Raw genomic sequence first — 18,427 nt, forward strand, 5'->3', positions numbered from 1 at the left:
ATGAGTCCTTCCTTTTGTACAGTTGAATGATGCTTTGATTCACTTCATCTGTGCTGGTCCCTTTAGACTAGATACTCTGGTAGCCAGTCTGCTCTTCAGCTTAAATACCCCCCACCCCCACCCCGCGCTGGAATCTTCCTTCTCTTCTATCTTACTTCCCAACCCCCTTAAGAGCAACTCTTTTGATCTGGGAAAGGAACTCACCAATAATGTCAAACTCCAGTCAGGAGTGAAAGCCACATAGTGCTCATTCATTGGACACAGGTGGGTGGCTCCAGTGGCTCCTGTAGATGGAGTTCACAGGTGTTCTATCTAGGTCTGGGGAAGGCAAGAACAGGCTGCTGCCATCAGGCTAGGTAAATGGACACCTTACACACTCCTCTAGTATTCATTATCCCCTTCAGTGTGGTCAGAGACTAGAGTCTGATTTTGCCCACTTAGCAGAATTTCTGTTTAGAATTTCGAACATGTTAAAAAGTGTCAAGCTACATTTTGAATTAGCCCTCTAGCTTTGTGATGTAAAGAGGTGAAAAATAGCTCAAAAACATTCTTTTACTTTCTATTAGGAAACAAAATCAAATTTAAAGAAAAGTTGTAAGTACTACACAGTGAATTGCAATCTGCCCTTTGCTGGGACTCTCTAATTTGGTCGTTTTCCCCTCTTTGTTTATCATAATCATTTCATTCTTACTGTCATTGTCATCACCACCACCACTATTATCATTCTTGTTATGAAATCATTTATGAGGACCTTTCATACATCATGGCCCTTTACCTCCAAAACTCCAGCTTGGAATTTCTTTTAGGAACGGAGAAATTCCTTCACCAAAAATATTTTCTGTTTGTTTTGAAGTATAATAAGATGGGCTCTGTGGAAGTTTTTGTGACAAAAGTGTAGGCTGACTCAAAGTGCTGGCTATTATGTCCTGTATGGACTCCTTGTCAAGGCTGAGAGCACAGAGGACACACCACTGTGTGGAGTTTATTTTTGCCACAGAACACATTTTTCCATGTTGTCTTTAGATGCATGCAATGAAGACAACCTTCCCAAGATTTGGCTTGTGGCCTACATTTTATTTATTTTATATATTTATGTCACAGTATACATTGTGGAGGGATGACAGCTTATATTTTATTAACAGTTCCCAAACTCCTTTTAGGTTTTCGGCTGCCACCGTCTAGCCTGCACACTACTGCAATTGAAAATGTATGCCTTTAAAGAAATTATACCTTTTAGTTAACCAAAGGGAAAACTTTCCAGTCTTCTGTGAATCATCATGTCTCCCAGGGAGAACTTTAAAAACCCTGTGTTGGATTGGCACAGTAGTGTGACAACGAGGTAATCCGATTCATTTCACTTCATGCGCAATGACTTTTGTAAGGACTTCTTGGGTCTCATTCATGATGTCCTGTAGAAGAAGGCTCCCAGCGCAGACCAAAACAGGATGCCAGAAAAAATGGTATAAACAGCAGTCTGGCCACTTTAGCTCTGTGGGAATGCACCCTTGCTGCGTCACCCTTCCCAGCTGTCTCTGTGAACACAGCGCCTGGGGCACTTTAAGGAGCAACCCAGATTTCCCCTATAAGAACCGAAAGACTTGACAGAGCTGGAATTCTACAGAGTGACTTGCTCCAACACGAATCGATAGCATCCCCAATACTTTCTTTCCTCTGAGCTGGTTACCAGCACCCTCACTCTCAAATTGAGGACTCCCCTCCCCCAACACGAGGACTCCCCGCCCCTACCACGCTTGACAGTCTCAGTTCTAACCTCTGAGATGTGTTTGAGAAAGTGTCAACGCTGGAACGCACCAGGCGCCATCCGGCCACCAGTGACTCCCAGTGGCCGCACAGGGCGCTGCGCCCCTCTCGCCCTGCCCTCCCCCACCCAGCGTCCTCTCTGCCGCCCCCGCGCCTCCTCCTGAGCCAGGGCTGGAGGCGGATTCCTCTGTCCGGGTTTTCAGAGCGCCTTTCTGAAACCTCCTCCCCGCCCAGAAAGCGAGAAAGATCCCAGGCGCAATCGCTCCCCGGGGCGGCCGAGGGGCGCGCGGGGAGAGGCCTGCGCCGGGGTACTTTCAAACTGATTCGCGCGCATACACTCACACCCACCCACCCACCCATACACACACGCGGTCACACACACATACATATATACGCTCACACGCACTCTCTCGCACACACTCTCTCGCATACACACACATACACACGCCCATTTATATAGGCGGCGGCAGTGGCCCGGGCGGCGGCAACCAGCTCGGGAAAGATGGAGCTGAGCCAGCTGACCCCGGTTGGAAGCAAGTGAGGAGGACCCAAGCACACCCCGAGATTTCTGTGCCCAGCGCTTGTCATCTTTCCTAGACAGCACCCGGAGGAGGACAGGTCATACTAAGCGGTGAAGGAGAAGGTGGAGAAAAGGAGGAGGCCAGGTGAGCAGGGGAGCCCTCAGCGTATCTGGGCTGCCCGGATTGCTCCTTGCTGGACTCCTGCCCTCTCGTTGCTCAGGTGGGCGCGCCAGGTCCCTACCTCACAAGGGACGGTCAGAGGAGAACAGAAAGTCGCGGCCCGGCTGCGCGGGATGCCTTTCGCCAAGCGGATCGTGGAGCCGCAGTGGCTTTGCCGGCAGCAGCGCCCGGCGCCCGGTCCAGATGAGGACACGAGTGGAGGCAGCGTTGAGCCACCGCCGCCCCTGCAGCCGCCTGGCCGGCGGGAAGAGGCCGGGGAACCGGGGCCAGAGGAGCCTCCCCGTGTGGCCCCTGTCCCTCTCCCACTACCACCACCTCCCCCGTCTTTACCGGCGCCAGCGGAGCAGGATCAGCAGCTACCCGGAGAAGCGCATGAAGCCGGGGAGGAGAGCGTGGCGGGGTTCCAGGAGGCGGCATCAGCCACAGGCGAGACGTCCTCGGCTGCCGCTGAGGCTGTGCTGCTCATGCTAGACCTTTGCGCGGTCAGCAACGCTGCGCTGGCCAGGGTCCTCCGGCAGCTCTCGGACGTGGCCCGGCATGCTTGCAGCCTCTTCCAGGAGCTCGAGAGCGATATCCAGCTTACTCACCGCCGCGTCTGGGCGCTGCAGGGCAAGCTTGGTAGCATGCAGCGCGTCCTCAGCACGTTGGACCCCAAGCAGGAGGCAGTGCGTGAGTACCAGAGCCTTCCATCCTCTAGGGTGCTAGGCTCCAGCGCCGCACCCTCTTACCGTCCCCACTCACCACAATCCTAGCCCTGAGGCGCGGCGCTTGCTGCAACTTGCACCCTACTCTTGCTTTCCCTCCTCTCTTCTGCTTTGAGATCCACTCCTGTCCTCCGGGGTTGAGTAACTGGAGTGGCCCCTGAACGACGCAGGGATGTGGGCTTGGGGGGAGCTGAAAGTTAAAAAAGACAGCCTCTAAACTCATCGACACCCATGGCATTGAGAACAGGCAGGAACGTAGAATTTAGGGGGCAAACAGGAGGTAAGAGAGGGTCTGCCATTTACCACTGGGGCATACATGCCTTTCATGTCCTTGGGAAGAGGAAGCTCCTGTGGTTTCCAGGAGCCCGCCACCACCAGCTTGTACCACTGGGAGCTTCATAGTAGTGGGTGTCCTTTAAAGAGGTCTGTGAAAGACAGGGTGCTTTGTCACACTTGCCGTGACCTCGGGTACCTGGGACGCCTGCTTTTGGAAGGCGTGTGACCTAGTCCAGCATCCCTGGCTGATCGCCTAGAAATGGTGCTCTACTGAGAACCCTGGGATCAGGGAAGGCCTTGGTGAGGGACTGGAAGGAGGGAATGCCTGGACTTTGGGGGAAGGAGGTCCCTGAGTGTCTTTTCTGCCCTTGGTAACCTAGGGCTCTTCATGAGTGCCTCTTTGGACTGAGCATCCCGCAGGCTCTTCCTCCTCTGCCCTTAGTGCCTCGTTGCACAAATCTAGACTTAGGTGTGAGCTAGTCCAGCCAGACAAGTTGCAGTGAGAGGTAGAGGAAGGAGATCTAGGAGACCTCAGGGGATCTTCACTGCACATGGACCTCACTCTTGCAACACCTTAGACCTCCTGAGAAGTAGTCTCTGTTAACTACTCTCCAGGGGACCATGCAGTCCTCCCCTACTGGTGCAGTTCTACCAAATCTGGCAGCATCAGAATCACTTAGAAAATGACTCACGCTGTGGACAAGAATGCTGGACTGGTGCGTTGGTCCTTTGGTTCCTAGGTCAGCTGAGATGCTCTAGGGGAAGGTGATGTCAGTGGTTCTGACTTACATAAGAAGCATTTTCGGTTGCTGCAGCAGTGGCTGCTCCGGTGTGAGGTGCTCACTGAGTGAGCCAGACAGATGAGCGTCAACAGCATGCTTTCCAGGGGGATTTCCCTGAACCTCTGTTAGGTATCCCAGCCCAGCTTGTTGGCCAGGCCTACTGGGCATTCCATTCCCTCAACCCCTCCTCCGTGGAAGAACCCTTTGAACCCCACCCCAGGAATTCACTGCTTTTCTACAATAACAATAATAATAAGCATAATGAATAAATGATGTGCCCGATCGGTTTTCGCAGCTATAAAAGACCTGGAGTTGGGTTAATGACTAGTTGTTTAAAAGGGCAATTCCGGGGATGAGTTCTGGAAAGAATTAGGATTGCCCTAGGCCAAGTCATATTTTACTTTTGGGACTGGAAATGAGTGCTTTAATCCTGCCTCCTTTTTACCCCAAACCACCCAGCAGGGACAGGCCCTTCACTTTCAACAACACTGATATTTGGGTAGTTCTGTTAGGAGGAGTGGTAACTTCACTTCAAAAGAACTGGAGGGAAGTTCTGCAGAGGGCTGAGAGATGCATTCATTTCCTGTGTGCACATGTACATATGTGGATGTGTTTCTTCTCAAACAAAATTTACACAGCCAAAGTAGAATGTCTTCTCCTCACTACCATTTCTATGAGTGGCACCAGCAGTTATGATCTTGAGTTTAATAGCCCCTTCAAGTCACTTTCACTGCCAAGAGTATAAATGAATGGAAAATGGAGATTGGGATGTACTTGATGAATATATACTCTATTCATGTGTATACATGAATAAGTGAAGATGGGGCTACAGGGAAGGTCTTAAAATCAATCACTGAAAATAATTTCTTCGAAAAGTTTATTGATTGTTGTTATTTGTGTGTGTGTGTGTGTGTGTGTGTGTGTGTGTGTGATGCAGGTGGGGCATGTGGAAGTCAGAGGACAACTTTGTGGAATCATTTCTCTCCCTTCACTATGTAGGTTCCAGGGGTGGAACCTAGGTCACCTAGGCCTATTCCTTTACCCACTGAGCTATCTTACTGGCCCTCCTCTTAATTTTTTTTAAATGTTGTTTCAATACTTGGTATCTCGATTTCTCTTTTTTTTCATCCAATTTAAATGTAGCATAACACTGTTCTTGTTTGGCGTCATCACATCTAGGAGTAAAGGCACACTATTTTGAATCTTAGTTTGACCTTTCCAGACTTCAGAGCCCCTGAGAAGGATTTCCATACAAGTAGTTTGAGGTGCGTGGGGGGGGTCCCCAGCATGCACATGGAGAGACAGGAGGGATAGAAGCTGATACTTGTAATGAGAAGGTGATTAGTGCAGATACTCTTGATTCAACCCAGCGTCTCCCGTGTACTGTATTGGGGGAGGGGAGGGAGAAGAGACCAATCTTTCTGCACTGATCCTCCCTTGGTAGATAGAAGGTAGCAGCACCCGAGCAAGAATGATCTGGCTTCTAGGGCCAACCGCATGTATGATTCTAGCATGTGCCTGGGGGACAGACAGATAGGAAAAGCCTGTGGTGTACATATGCATGTCTTCTTCAGGGGTTCTCGGGAAGGCAGAAGAGCTGATTAGGATCCCAGTGATGACAACTGGATTGTGCATCTATCTACCTTTAAGGCTGCACCAGCCTGGTGGTATTTCAAAAAGAGAAGACATCCTCCTATTGGTTGTCTGTGCCTCTACATCCCCATTAAGTTTCCCTAACCAGATCACTATACCTCACACTCCCCTTGCTGCTCTATCTTAAGAGAGCTGTTGCCCTGTCTTATGGTAGGAAACTTTGTGGTAAATGTCCTGGTCTGATATACACTTCAGTGAAGTCACTTTTGGGCAAGTTTGGGTTAGCGAGGTAATTAGATAATGCAACTAGTATTGGGGACTAGAAACAAGGAGGAAGTAGTCAGATCTAAATTCATTTTGGAAATATAAGTGATAGAATTTACTGAGTATTAGGTACAGGGTATGAGAAAAAGTAATTTAGATGCCATACTTGTGGTTTCCTTTGCTTAAATAATTCATCAAAGGTGATGACATTTACAGCAACAGAGAAGACTCCTGGGAGAGTGGACATTTTATTCTGAAGGGAATGCATTCTGTAGTTTTCTGTTGTAGTCCTGTTAAGATGAGTGTTGAAAGTGATGAGTTAAATGAGTGAGCTGAGAGCAGAAGCAAAAGGCCCAAACTGGAGATGAAGGTGTGAGAGAGGAAGATAAAGATAACATGTGAAGCTTTGGGACTAGGGACAAGAGAGACACTGAAGAAAAGCAGAGTGGTACTTACAGAAAGGTACTCGTTGTTAGGTCCCTTTGAATTTCATAGAAAGGAAGAAATTGGTATTGGACCCTAGGTGAGCTCAACTTTGAGTTTCATAGCAAAAGAGAAAGAATTTAAGAGAGCAATTAGGATGGAGATCCAAGATGGCTGTGCTGAGAGGAAACTGTGTCTGACTAACAGGAGAGCAGTGACTGCACATTGAACAACAGACTGAACTCTGCCCTAAAACACTAGCAATGGTGTTTCTCTGGTGAGAAACACCAGAGAAACCCGTGCTCTGTGAAGCAATCGGTTCCATTCTCAGGCTACACAGCTAAACCTCAGAAGAATTCCTGGGTCCTGGCAGCACTCAGTCGCCAGCACAGAGCCACACACCTGTGTGCTCTGATCACCATCCTAGACTGAACTGTGGGCCCCACAACACCAGAGATTGGGTTTTCCAGTCGAGAGAAAACCCCACGGTGAAGGAAGCAATCAGGGCCAACCGACCTCAGGTCACCCAGACAATCCCTGGAAAAGGTCCCAAACTCTGGCTCTGATCACCATCCTAGACTGAACTGTGGACCCCAAAACACCATAGACTGGGTCTCCCTGTCAGGAGGAAATTTCACAGTGAGGGAAACATCAGGTCCGACCTCAGGACACCTAGCTAATCTCTGGAAATGTTCCTGGGTTCCCGCAGGAATTTTAGCTCTAGCCTCCTGCCACATGGCTGAGTGCCCCTGATTACCTCTTGGGTACTGGGGCACAGAGCTCCAACCTCAGACCTACAGACACCTGGGGACCATGGGATTAGCCCCCAGACGTTGCTCCAAAGAGCAACTTGTCTGCCTAGCTAAACTGACCAAACCACAGGGCTCCCTGGTTATTCAAGACAGCTGTGCCCAGCAAATACAGTGTAAGAGCCGTAGCAGCAGCTCACTACATTCAGAGCAAGAAACCCAGTGGCAGGGCAGCTGTCTTCAGGACTTCTTCTCCTGAGAGGAGAGCCACCTTGACTACCAATGAGCCCAGTTATCCCACAAGTCCATACACCTGAGGTGAGCTGTGGCAATTCCCTGAGAAGCACTGGCCATTTGCTGACCATACCCAAATATCTAAGGAAGCCTCCTTCAGGAACAACCATCTTCCTGCCAAGGTGATTCTCCCCACCCCAGGATGCCAGAAGACACCAGAAACTAAAAACCAGAGACAGCCAGAAGGGTAGAGGCCACTGTAAAAGTACAATTAAAAAAAAAGCCAACAATATGGCATCTCCAGAACCCAGTTATCCAGGGGCAAGCAGACCTAGACACGCTAACATAAGTGAAACTCAGGAAGATGACCTTACATCTATGCTTATGAAGAGAAAAATGGGAGAAACAAATAAAATGCATAAAGAAATAGAGGAAGATGCAGCCAGGTTGTGGCCTTTAGAGAGGAAATAATTAAATCACTGAAAGAAATAAAAGAAACAGAGGAATGTTCAAATAAACAGGTGAAGTAATTGAAGGCAAAACAGGAAAATACAGTCAGACAGGTAAAGGAAATCAACAAAATGGTTCAAGATCTGAAGATAGATTTGGAAAAATTAAAGAAAACACAAACAGAAAATCATGGAGAAGGAGAACTTAGGGAATGAAACAGGAACTACAGAGGTAAGCATAACCAACAGACTACAAGAGATGGAAGAACTGATCTCAGGTGTGGAAGATACAATAGAAGAAATCGATGTATCTGTCAAAGAAAATGTTAAATCGAAAAACTTCTGACACGACCCATCCAAGAACTCCATGACAACATGAAAAGGCAAAACCTAGGAATAGCAGGAATAGAGGAAAAAGAAGATTCCTGTCTCCAAGGCCCAGAAAATACTTTCAACAAAATCATAGTAGAAAATTTCCACAATTTAAAGAAGAGGACTATAACTATGTAAGAGATCTACAGAACATCTAATAAATTACACCAGAAAAGAAAATCCTCCTACCACATAATAATCAAAACAGTAAGAACAAAGAATACAAATTACACCAAGAAGACATCACAATTCGAAACATCTATGCCCCAAATACAAAACAAAGAAAAAATACTAAAAACTGCAAGGGTTACATTTAGGCTGAGTAACATATAGTGGCAAACCTATCAGAATCACACCTGACTTCTCAACAGAGACTATGAAAGCCAGACGGGCTTGAATATATATGCAGGCCCTAAGAGAACACAGATGTCAGTCAAGATTGCTACATCCAGCAAAACTCTCAATCATCGTAGATGGAGAAAACAAGATATTCAATGTGAAAAGCAAAATTAAACAATACCTACCCACAAATCCAGCATTAAAGAAGATACTGGAAGGAAAAATACAACCCACGAAAGCTTACTACATTCAGGAAAACACAGGAAATAAATAATGTCACTACAGCAAAACTAGAAGTACCCAAGCACACAAACACATTACAACAACCAACATCAAAATAAAAGGAACTAACAGCCACTGGTCATTAATCTCTCTCAACATCAATGGACTGAACTCTCCAATGAAAACACACAGACTAACAGAAAGAATGCATAAACAAGACCCAACAATCTGTTGCATACAAGAAACATGCCTAATTAAAAAAGACAGATATTACCTGAGAGTAAATGGCTAGGAGATGGTTTTCCAAGCAAATGGACCCAAGAACAAGCAGGATTAGCCATTCCAATATCTGATAAAATAGACTTCCAACCAAAATTAATCAAAAGAGATGGGGAAGGTCATTTCATACTCGTCAAAGGAAAATTACACCAAGAAGACATCACAATTCTAAACATCTATGCCCCAAATACAAGGGCATAGATGTAAATTTGTAAAAGAAGTATTAATACAACTTAAACCACACATAGGTCCCCACATATTAATAGTGGGAGACTTCAACACCCCACTCTCAACAAAGGACAGGTCCACAAAACAGAAATTAAACAAAGAAACAATGACACTAATGGATGTCATGAATCAAATGGACCTAACAGACAAATGGACCTACAGAAATTTTCATCCAAACACAAAAGAATTTACCTTCTTCTCAGCACCTCATGGAACCTCCTCAAAAATAAATCATATAGTTGGTCACAAAGCAAGCCTCAACAAATACAAGAAGATTGAAATGATCCCTTGTATCCTATCAGACTACCATGGACTAAAGCTGGACCTTAACAACAACAGAAATAGCAAAAAGCCTACACACACATGGAAACTGAACAACTCTCTACTCAATAATGGCTGAGTCAGGGAAGAAAAGCGTTCCTAGAATTCAATGAAAATGAAGGTACAACATTGCTAAACTTATGGGACACAATAAAAGCGGTGCTAAGAGGAATGTTCAAAGCACTAATGCCTTCATAAAGAAATTCAAAACATCTCATAAAAGCAAATTAAGGGCTCACCTGAAACCCCTACCCCCCCAAAAAAAAGCAGACACACCCAAGAGGAGTAGATGGTTAGAAATAATCAAGCTCAGGGCTGAAATCAATAAACTGGAAACAAAGAGAACAATTATAAGAATCAATGAAACCAAGAGCTGGTCCTTTGAGAAAATTAATAAGATAGACAAACCCTTAGGCCAAACTAACTAAAGGCAGAGAGACACTACCTAAATGAACAAAATCAGAAATGAAAACGGGGGACCCAACAACAGACACTGAGGAAATCTAAACAATCATCAGGTCTTACTTCAAAAGCCTATATGCCACAAAATTTGAAGCTCTAAATGAAATGGACAATTTTCTTGATTGATTCCAATTACCAAAGCTGAATCAAAATCAGGTAAATAAAGTAAATAATCATATATCCCCTAAGGAAATAGAAGCTGTCAGCAAAAGTCTCCCATCCAAAAAAAAAAAGCCAAGGGCCAGATGGTTTCAGCACATAATTCTACTAGACCTTCAAAGAAGAGCTATCTTCAATTCTCTTCAAACTATTCCACAAAATGGAAACAGAAGGAACATTACCAAACTCATTCTATGAGGCCATAGTCACCTTCATACCTAAACCTCACAAAGACCCAATAAAAATAAGAGAGAGAGAACTTCAGACTTTCATGTCTTATGAACATTGATGCAAAAATACTCAACAAAACACTCACAAATCGAATTTAAGAACATATCAAAGATATCATCCACTATGAACAAAGAGGCTTCAGATATGCAGGGGTGGTTCAATATATGGAAATACATTAATGTAATCCACCATATAAACACACTGAAAAAAAAAAACCCCACATGATCATATCTTTAGATGCTGAAAAAGCATTTGAAAAAATCCAACACTCATTAATGTTTAAAGTCCTGGAAAGATCTTGGATACAAGGTACTTACCTAACATAGTAGAGGCAATATACAGCAAGCCTATAGCCAATATCAAACTAACGGAGTAAACTTAAATCAATCCAACTGAAATCAGGGACAAAGCAAGGCTGCCCACTCTCTCCATATCTCTTCAACATAGTTCTTGAAGTCCTTGCTAGAGCAATAAGAAAACTAAAGGAGATCAAGTGGGTTCAATTTGGAAAGGAAGAAGTCATAGTATCAGTATTTGCAGATGATATGATAGTATACGTGAGTGACCCCAAAAATTCTACTAGGGAACTCCTACAGCTGATAAACACCTTCAGCAAAGTGGTCGGATACAAATTTAACTCAAAAAAATCAGTAGCCCTCCTGTATACAAAAGACAAATGGGTTGAGAAAGAAATTAGAGGAGGAACACCCTTCACAATAGCCACAAATGACATAAAGTACCTTGGTGTAACTCTAACCCAGGAAGTAAAAGACTTTTATTAAAAAACAAACAAACAAACAAACAACTTTAAAGTTTCTGAAGAAAGAAATTGAAGAAGATAGCAAAAGATGGAAAGAGCTTCCATGCTCATAGCTTCGCAGGATTAAAACAGAAATAATGGCCATCTTACCAAAAGCAATCTACAGATTCAATGTAAATCCCATCAAATTACCAACACAATTCTTTACAGAGCTTGAAAGAATAATTCTTGACTTCATATGGAATAACAAGAAACTCAGAATAGCTAAAACAATCCTCTACCATAAAAATGTCAAGGTACTGGCATAGAAATAGACTGGTGGATCAAAGGAATCAAATCGAATATCCAGAACTAAACCCACACACCTACGGATACTTAATTTTTGACAAAGAAGCCAAATCCATACAATGGGAAAAAAAAGATAGCATCTTCAACGAATGGATCTATATCTAACTGGATGTCTACATATAGGAAAATATAAATAGACCCATATTAATCACCATGCAATAAACTAAAGTCTAAGTGGATCAAAGACCTCAACATAAAACTAGACACACTAAACCTGTTGGAAGAAAAAAGTGGGGAAGCTCCCTGACTTTATTGTCACAGGAGACAACTTTCTGAACAGAACACCAACAGCTCAGGGTCTATGATCAACAAATAATAAATGGGATTTCATGACACTGAAAAGCTTCTATAAAGCAAAGGACACTGTCAACAGAACAAAACAAAACCCTACAGACTGGAAAAAGATCTTCACCAACCCTACATCTGATGGAAGGCTACTATCCAGAATATATAAAGAATTGAAGAAGTTAAACACCAACAAACCAAGTAATCCAATTAAAAAATGGGGTACAGATCTAAGCAGAGAATTCTCAACAGAGGAATATTGAATGGCAGAGAAACACTTAAAATACATGCTCAACATCCTTAGTCATCAGGGAAATGCAAATCAAAACAACCCTAAAATTCCATCTTACACTATCAAAATGGCAAAGATCAAAACGTGAAGTGACAACACATGCTGGAGAGGATGTGGAGAAAGAGGAGCCCTCCTCCACTGCCTGTGGGAGTGCAAACTTGTACAACCACTTTGGAAATTTATCTAGCGCTCTCTCAGAAAATTGGGAATAGCACTACCTCAATGTCCAGCTATACCACTCCTGGGCATATACCCAAATGATGCCTGACCATTTAGTAAGGACATTTGCTCAGCCATGTTCATAGCAGCTTTAATTGCAATAGTCAGAATCTAGAAAGATCCTAGGTATTCCTCAATGGGGTAGTGGGTACAGAAAGTGTGATACATTTACAAAATTGAATACTACTCAGCAATTAAAACAAGGAAATCAAGAAATTTTCAGGCAAATGGATGGAACTAGAAGAGATCATGCTGAGTGAGGTAACCCAGAAACAGAAAGACAGGCTTGGTATATACCTATTTACAAGTGGATATTAGCCTTATAATATAGGATAGTCATCTACAGACATAAAGAAGCTAAACACTAAGGAGGACCCTAGGGAGGATGCTTAAGTCTCATTCAGAATGGCAAACACCAGAAGCGGTGGAAAAGAGGAAACAAGATGGGAATCTACTATAGAGGGTGCTCTGAAGGGATTCACCCAACAGGGGATCAAAGCAGATGCTGAGACTCATAGGCAAACATTGGGCAGAACTCAGAGAAGAAGAGAGGGATGTCAATAGATGGATATGGAATGGACAGGAGCACCACAAGGAGACCAACAAAGCTAAAGGAACTGAGCCCCCGGGGGGGGGGAGGGTCCTGCAGAGACTGATGGACCCAGGGAGCCATGCATGCAGAGGACCTAGATCACCTGCTCAGATTTTGCCGATTGGCATCTCAGTCTCCATGTGGGTCTCTGAGTGAGGGGAGCAGAGGCTGCCTCTATCATGAACTCAGTTGACTGTTCTTTAATCACTCATCCCTGATGATGCTCCTGTGCCAGACCACAGAGGAAGAGGATCCAGGCAGTCCTGATGAGCCTCAGGAAGCTATGGGCAGATGGCAATTGTGGAGAACTCCCTCTTTTCAGTGGACTAGGGGAAGGGAATAGGGGGAAGAGAGAGGGAAGGGGAACTGGGAAGTTTCAGGAGGGGGCTTCAATTGGGATATAGAATGAATAAAATCATGAAAAATATTAATATTAAAAATTTAAAAAGAACAGTGTAAAATCTAGGGAAGTTGGATGTGATAGTTTACACTAGTGTAAATTACAAGCCTTGGGAAGAAGAGGTAAGGGATTTTGCATTTGAGACCATCCTGACCCACACACACAGAGATCTTGCTTCAGAATGAAAAAAACCTCATTAAGTGCTACTTGTAAGTCAGTGGTAGAGCACATGTTTAGCATGTGCAAAAACCTTGGGTACGATGCTAGTACTCAGGGATAAAAATCTGGGCTAAAAATCAGGACAGTGTGATATGGTGGAAGCAAGAAGGTATTTCAACACTGTGTTTGTTGGCAGGGAGGACACAAGCAAAAACACATGCTTAGCATGTGTATGAAAGGATGGGTGGAAGAGGAAATGGGATTGACTGATGATTTTTTAAGTTTTCTCTTTGAAGGCAAGTAGAGAACTGGAGCACAGACTACACGAAAATACAACATTGAAGAAAAACTTCTTCAAAGGTATCGTGAGGTTGTGCATGCTTGGTTTCCAAGGAGAGGAGGAACTTGCTGCAGTAAAGAGATCTGGACAGTTATGAAGTCTTTGAGGTGCAGAGAGAGGGTAAGATTATGATACCATTGGAAGGGAAAGTGACAGATCTAGGCAGAGATGCAGGTGAGCTGGTGGACTGACAGAGGTGGAGAGGGAGCTGTTGTTTCCCCTTGCCATTAAAAAAAAAAAGACATCTATTTTCCCCATGAAGTAAGTGGTGAGCTCATCAGCTGAGAGGGTGTTGGCAATGTGAGGAGAGAAGGTAAGGTGTTAATAAGCTGTCTCAGGGGGAGTGTAGATACAGTAAGGAAGTGTAGTGGGATTATCTAGCTGCGTGTAGAGCCTTCTGAGATTTATGGTCATAAACTTGAAGCAAGTCCAGCTTTTTAGTCACTAACACCTGAGGCTTTGGAATTACTTCATGGGACTCAATGCCAAGCTGTTCAGCTTTAGACAGTGCATGTTGTCGGCCTTTTGGATACTGCTAATTACATGTAGTTACTGGGTTTTTTAAGTAAAATTTGCATTGCTGCCTGACATTCTGTTGTTTGAGAAAAAAAAAAAAAGCTTACAAATTCTAAGTGTTCATGTTGGTGAATTTCCCCAAAACGTAGATAACTGGAGGGAAAATTACTCAGATCAAGACACAAACACATTGCTGTGCCCTCTAGTCACTATCCATCTCCCTAGGGGCAGGCATTCTCCTGCCTTCCATCGACCAGTTTTTTAGAAAGCTTTTGGACTTTATGTTCATGTACACACATAGGCTTCTTGGTGTCTATATTTTACATTCAGCATTACACTGGTAAGGCTCTTCCTTTCTGTTTGCATATGTAATAAATTGTTCATTGTCATTGCTGAGTGAAATTGTGTTTATCATAATTTGACTATTTTCCTGATGACAGACATTTGTTTCTATTTTAATATTATTGTCATGAATTTCTTTTTTGCTACATGCCTTTTGTATTTTCAGTTTAGAAATAAGGGATCATGTTTCTTAACTAGCCTGGAACTCTCTATGTAGCTAAAGATGACTTGAATTTCTGATCCTTCTCCCATTCTACCTCTGGAGTGCTGGGATTAAGGCTACTCCAGTGTTGAGGATCAAACCCTGGACTTAGTTCCTGCTAGGTACTCGACCAACTGAGCCACTTCTACAACTACCATATGTGTCTTTTGGCTGAGCCTTTTCATCTCCCACTGGTTGGTATATATCTAAAAGTGGAATTTCTGCCTCAAAGCGATTCGTGAGAGTTTCCTAGCAGCTTGTATCGCTGTACACTTCCAGGAGTTCCAGTTGCTCTGCATCTTCTCCAGCACTGCTATCTTCTAAATAACAGCCACTCCGGCAATAAATGTAAGGAGAACCTCACAGTGCTTCTAAGCCGCGTTTTTGATAGCTTGTGAAATTAACCTTATTTTGTGTTTCTGAATTAGCAGTTCAAGACCTCTACTCCTCCCACCCCAGCAACCTCGACATTTGTTTTTCTTTTGCTCCATTTAAATCAAGTTTTTGGTTCTTCTTTTTTATGTTTTTTTTTTTTTTTCCTGAGGATTTTTTTTAAATATATATTTTGTGAATGAGTCATGTGTCATTTTCAGGTATTACAAAACGTTCTCTCTTCTTGGGGCTTGCATTTTGACATCTTTCGTGTTATAATTTGCTGAACAGAAGTTTATGAGTTTTTTGTTATTGTTGTTTGTTTGTATGATTGGTTGGTTTTCAGACACAAGGTTTATCTATGTACTTGCCCTGGGTGTCTTAGAACTCACTCTATAGACCAGGCTGGGCTTGAACTCACAGAGATCCACCTGCCTCTGCCTCCTGAAAGCTGGGATTAAAATGTGCACCACCATGCCCAGCTCAGAAATTTTAGTTATATTGTCTAATTTATCAGTTTTTTCATCGTAGTAAGCATCTTGTTTCTCTTGTTTGTTATTTTAAAAATTATTTTTTTAATTTAATTTTATGTGCAGTGGTGTTTTGTCAGGTACCCTGGAGTTGAAGTTACAGACAGGTGTGACCTGCTCTGTAGGTTCTGGGAAAAGAACCCAAGTCCTCTGGAAGAGCAGTGCTCTTAACTGCTGAGCCATGTTTCCAGGGCCCCTCTGTTTGTCCTTAAAAAAATTATTCATCAACCTTTGGACCATAAAGAGATCTCCTGAGTTCTAAAGTTCATTTTGCCTTTGCTGTTTAGATCTACTATTCATATGGCATGGATCTTTTTGTTTGTTTTGTTTTGTTTTTTGAAACAGGGTTTCACTGTGTAAGTAGTCCTTGCTGTCCTGGAACCTACTATGTGGAATAGGCTAACCTCGAACTCACAGAGAGCAAGTTTTCCCTGCTTCTACCTCCAGAGTGCTGGGAATAAAGGTGTGTGCCGCCACACCTGGGTTGGAATAGATTTTTGTAAATGGTGTGAGGCAGGAGACAAGATTTCCTCCACACAGATGCATAGTTGTTCCACTGCTAGCTATTGCAAACTCATCATTTCTCCATTTCGCTGCAGTGAGACTTCCATCACTCATCAAGTAGATGGGTGTTATTATTATTATTATTATTATTATTATTATTAATTTAACGTTGTGAACGTGAGTGCTTTCGAGTACATGTGGAGCTCAGAGGACAACTTGCAGTCCTCTTTCACCATGTGAGACCCTCCCATGAAATTCAAGCCATCGGGCTTGGCAGCAGGCACGTTTACTTTTCTGAGATATCTCACTGGCTCTGTCTTTATTGTTTAGTTTACACTTCTGAATTTTGCTCTTCATCAGCCTCTGCCCTAAGTACTCGGCATGCATTATCTTTTTTAATCTTCATACCTCTTTTAATGAGGGCTTCTTACTACACACTCTGCCTGAGACTTTTGTTTTCGTTTAGCAAGTGGAACAACAGGTTTTCCCTTCCACATAGGGAAAACCAGAAGTGCATCAAGTTAATGCCCCTGAGGCAGCACTCATAAAACAGACTTTGGCCATAGCTTCCTTGCTCCTTGAATGAAAGAAGCCTCCAGCATGTTCCATACTGTTCATCAATAGAACTAAGCAGTAGTTACCCATAGTTATGATGTATCTGATGACATTTGTTGCTCTTTTTTTCTCACCTCTCACTTCCTTACCTCCAAGTGAAACTACTTGGGCTAGGCATACTTTTCAGGAAGTCCAAACCCGGACAATCTGCTGGATCTTTTATACTTTTGTAGTGCTAGAGACAGAACTCAGGGCCTCACTCGTGCTAGGCAAGCAGAATGTCACTGTGTTTCATCCGAGGCTAATTGGTTGGATCTGTCAATGGCTGGGGTAGAGGTAGTGTAATTCATCTGTTTTCCTTTAAATAGACAGGATTTTATACAGGATTATAGAGTAGGTATCTCCCTGGTCCCTGATAGAATGTTCTGCAGTGGGTCTCCTGTTACCAGTGAGCGCACCACAGTTGGAAACTATTGGGATGGGAGTTCTGCAGAGCTTTGGCAGTGAGAAGGAGGAGGGAAGATACTCAAAGTCTATGTTGACAAAGCGCATCCCAAGGTTCCTCAACTAGCTAGGCCCTGAATGTGCTGGCTATTGCCATGTGGAATAAGCCAGTGATTACCAATCTGTGGGTTGCCACACCTTGGGGGTTACATATCAGATACCTTGTGTATCAGATATTTACATTAAGATTCATAACAGGAGCTGGGCATGTTGGTCCATGCCTATAATCCTAACACTCTGGTAGGCAAAGGTAGGTGGATCTCTGTGAGTTTGAGGACAGCCTGGTCTACAAAGTGTGTCCAGGACAGCCTAGGTTACACAGAAAAAGCCTGTCTGGAAAAAAAGAAAAAATTCATAACAGTAATTAGTAATTACAGTTATGACGTAGCAAAAAAAATATGGTTAGGGGTCATCACAAGGTAAAAGACTGTATTAAACTGTTGCAGCAACAGAAAGATTGAGAACCACTAACTTAAGAGATGGAGACTCCCTGTTTAAGAAGCATGATTTGAGCCAAAGCAGATATGGAAATCTTGAAAGAGTGAGAAAGTTAACACATTTCGGACAAGGAATCTTACTTGTTCGGGGTTGACACGTAGCTCTAATCATGAGTTCATGTGCTTTTGGAAAGTATTGTTTTTCTCCTCACTCTGTCTTTCCTACTCAAAGCTATGCTCTTTTGCCTGCCGAATGCGTCTTCTTGGGTCCTTTAGTAGCTGGGGTTAAGCTCTACCATGTTTTTCTCTGATGCAATAAGAGAAACCGCCCCTAAATGCTACATTCAAAGTTGCTTTGAAAATTGTCACAGAATGATGGAAAAGAAAACAATTTCTGAAAGGTTAATGATTCTTGGCTGTCATTTCCTAATAACCATTAACAACACAACAACACATTTACCCTAGATTTTTTCCCGTTGTTCTGGGTTAGACATTTTCATTTTGTTTTTGAGACAGGGTCT

The 18,427-nt window shown here is 43.6% G+C and overlaps 1 protein-coding gene and 1 long non-coding RNA gene across 3 annotated transcripts in view; one reads left to right on the forward strand and one right to left on the reverse strand.

Moving 5' to 3' along the window:
- LOC132650099 (uncharacterized) overlaps window positions 1-2,918 on the reverse strand; it is a 79,127-nt gene extending 76,209 nt beyond the window's left edge. Inside the window, exon 1 of the long non-coding RNA XR_009588467.1 lies at window positions 2,793-2,918. This is a non-coding gene — a long non-coding RNA (uncharacterized LOC132650099). The remainder of the gene's footprint in view (window positions 1-2,792) is intronic.
- Window positions 2,125-18,427, forward strand: part of Nhs (NHS actin remodeling regulator) — a 358,921-nt gene continuing 342,618 nt past the window's right edge. For both annotated transcript variants that reach the window (XM_060375273.1, XM_060375274.1), the window contains exon 1: window positions 2,125-3,131. In XM_060375273.1, coding sequence (XP_060231256.1) covers window positions 2,576-3,131 — 556 coding nt within the window. In that variant the 5' untranslated portion in view covers window positions 2,125-2,575. The remainder of the gene's footprint in view (window positions 3,132-18,427) is intronic.

Source organism: Meriones unguiculatus, chromosome X, assembly GCF_030254825.1.
Source record: "Meriones unguiculatus strain TT.TT164.6M chromosome X, Bangor_MerUng_6.1, whole genome shotgun sequence".
In the NCBI taxonomy this organism is placed as follows: Eukaryota; Metazoa; Chordata; class Mammalia; order Rodentia; family Muridae; genus Meriones; species Meriones unguiculatus.